The 1,088-nt window shown below is 49.9% G+C and overlaps 1 protein-coding gene across 2 annotated transcripts in view; it reads right to left on the bottom strand.

Annotated features, from left to right (window-relative positions):
- TAF13 (TATA-box binding protein associated factor 13) overlaps positions 1 to 474 on the bottom strand; it is a 7,232-nt gene extending 6,758 nt beyond the window's left edge. Inside the window, exon 1 of one of the 2 annotated variants that reach the window (XM_011367945.2) lies at positions 344 to 474. In XM_011367945.2, coding sequence (XP_011366247.1) covers positions 344 to 418 — 75 coding nt within the window. In that variant the 5' untranslated portion in view covers positions 419 to 474. The remainder of the gene's footprint in view (positions 1 to 343) is intronic. The other variant, XM_011367954.2, reaches the window with a different exon arrangement.
- Positions 475 to 1,088: the final 614 nt, after the last annotated feature.

Here is a 1,088-nt window from a genome sequence, read left to right as displayed (position 1 = left end):
GGAAAATACAGATTTTGAAATGCAGGCTCCCTGACTTTCGGTCCATACTTTACAGTAAGTATATAGTTCTGTTAGCAGTTAAACTGTTGGTTCATAATGAGCGCTAATAATTATTAGCTTTGACCTCTGGTGATTCTCTAGGCGTTACAAAGGGTGTGTGGCCGATATGGACCAAGAGCAAAGGAGAAGGCGCCACTTTCCTATTCTTCCTTCACGTCCTGCCCCACGTACTAAAAAGATGAATCGAAGGGAAAGGCTAGCACCGCGGGTAGTTCCCGACTCTCTCCGCTGAACTCACTAAGGAAAACAGACCCGATTCCGAACTCGGCCTCCGCTACTGTACCCGAGGGACTGAAGAAAAGAGCGGGTTGGAACAGAGGTGCTCACTCACAGTAGGGTCCTCTTCCTCGTCCGCCATCCCACCAGGGAGCCCACAGAACCCGGCCCGCCTCGCTTCGAGCGAGTTTTACTACTTCCGCCACCTCACTTCCGGTGACGCGCGGGCCGGGGCGGGGCCTCGCGGGCCTGGCCTGCCCGAGAGGAGCTTGTGCGCGGCGCCTAGGAGCGCTACCAGGGCGCTGCTTCCGGCGAGACCTGCGATTGTAATCCCTAAAACGGAATTAAACGTTAGCAAAGAAAAGGGAGTCATGGGCTTGGGGATATTGTTCTTCACTACTAGTTCTCGAAGGGGCGGTTCCACCCCTTAGACCAAGGGTTTAAATTTTTATAAGGAGTTTTTGGTCAAAACGGTGATTGAGAGAACTACGGGCATTAGAAGGCTAAAACTAGGGATATAAGATGTTCCGCGATGCAAGAGATGATGCCACACAAGGAAAAATTGTCCCACGATACACTAGGTCTAAATGTCCTGCCAAACATTCATGTGAGTGAAAAATCTGTTTATAATTATCTGAGCCTGGAACCTAACTTCGTTTATATATACACATACATATAATGAACGCATACATAGCCCCGCCCCTGACTCCTGGCACACAGCTCCTGATACCCTTGTAAATTCCTAAGCGGTAAGAGCACTAGGAGCATCTTTTGTTCTAATGAGGAGACTCCTGGATGGGAGCTGGTCACCA

This window comes from Pteropus vampyrus, unplaced genomic scaffold (assembly GCF_000151845.1).
Source record: "Pteropus vampyrus isolate Shadow unplaced genomic scaffold, Pvam_2.0 Scaffold6, whole genome shotgun sequence".
Classification (NCBI taxonomy): domain Eukaryota; kingdom Metazoa; phylum Chordata; class Mammalia; order Chiroptera; family Pteropodidae; genus Pteropus; species Pteropus vampyrus.
The sequence above is the reverse complement of the archived record's forward strand: the minus strand, read 5'-3'. Positions and strand labels throughout refer to the sequence as shown.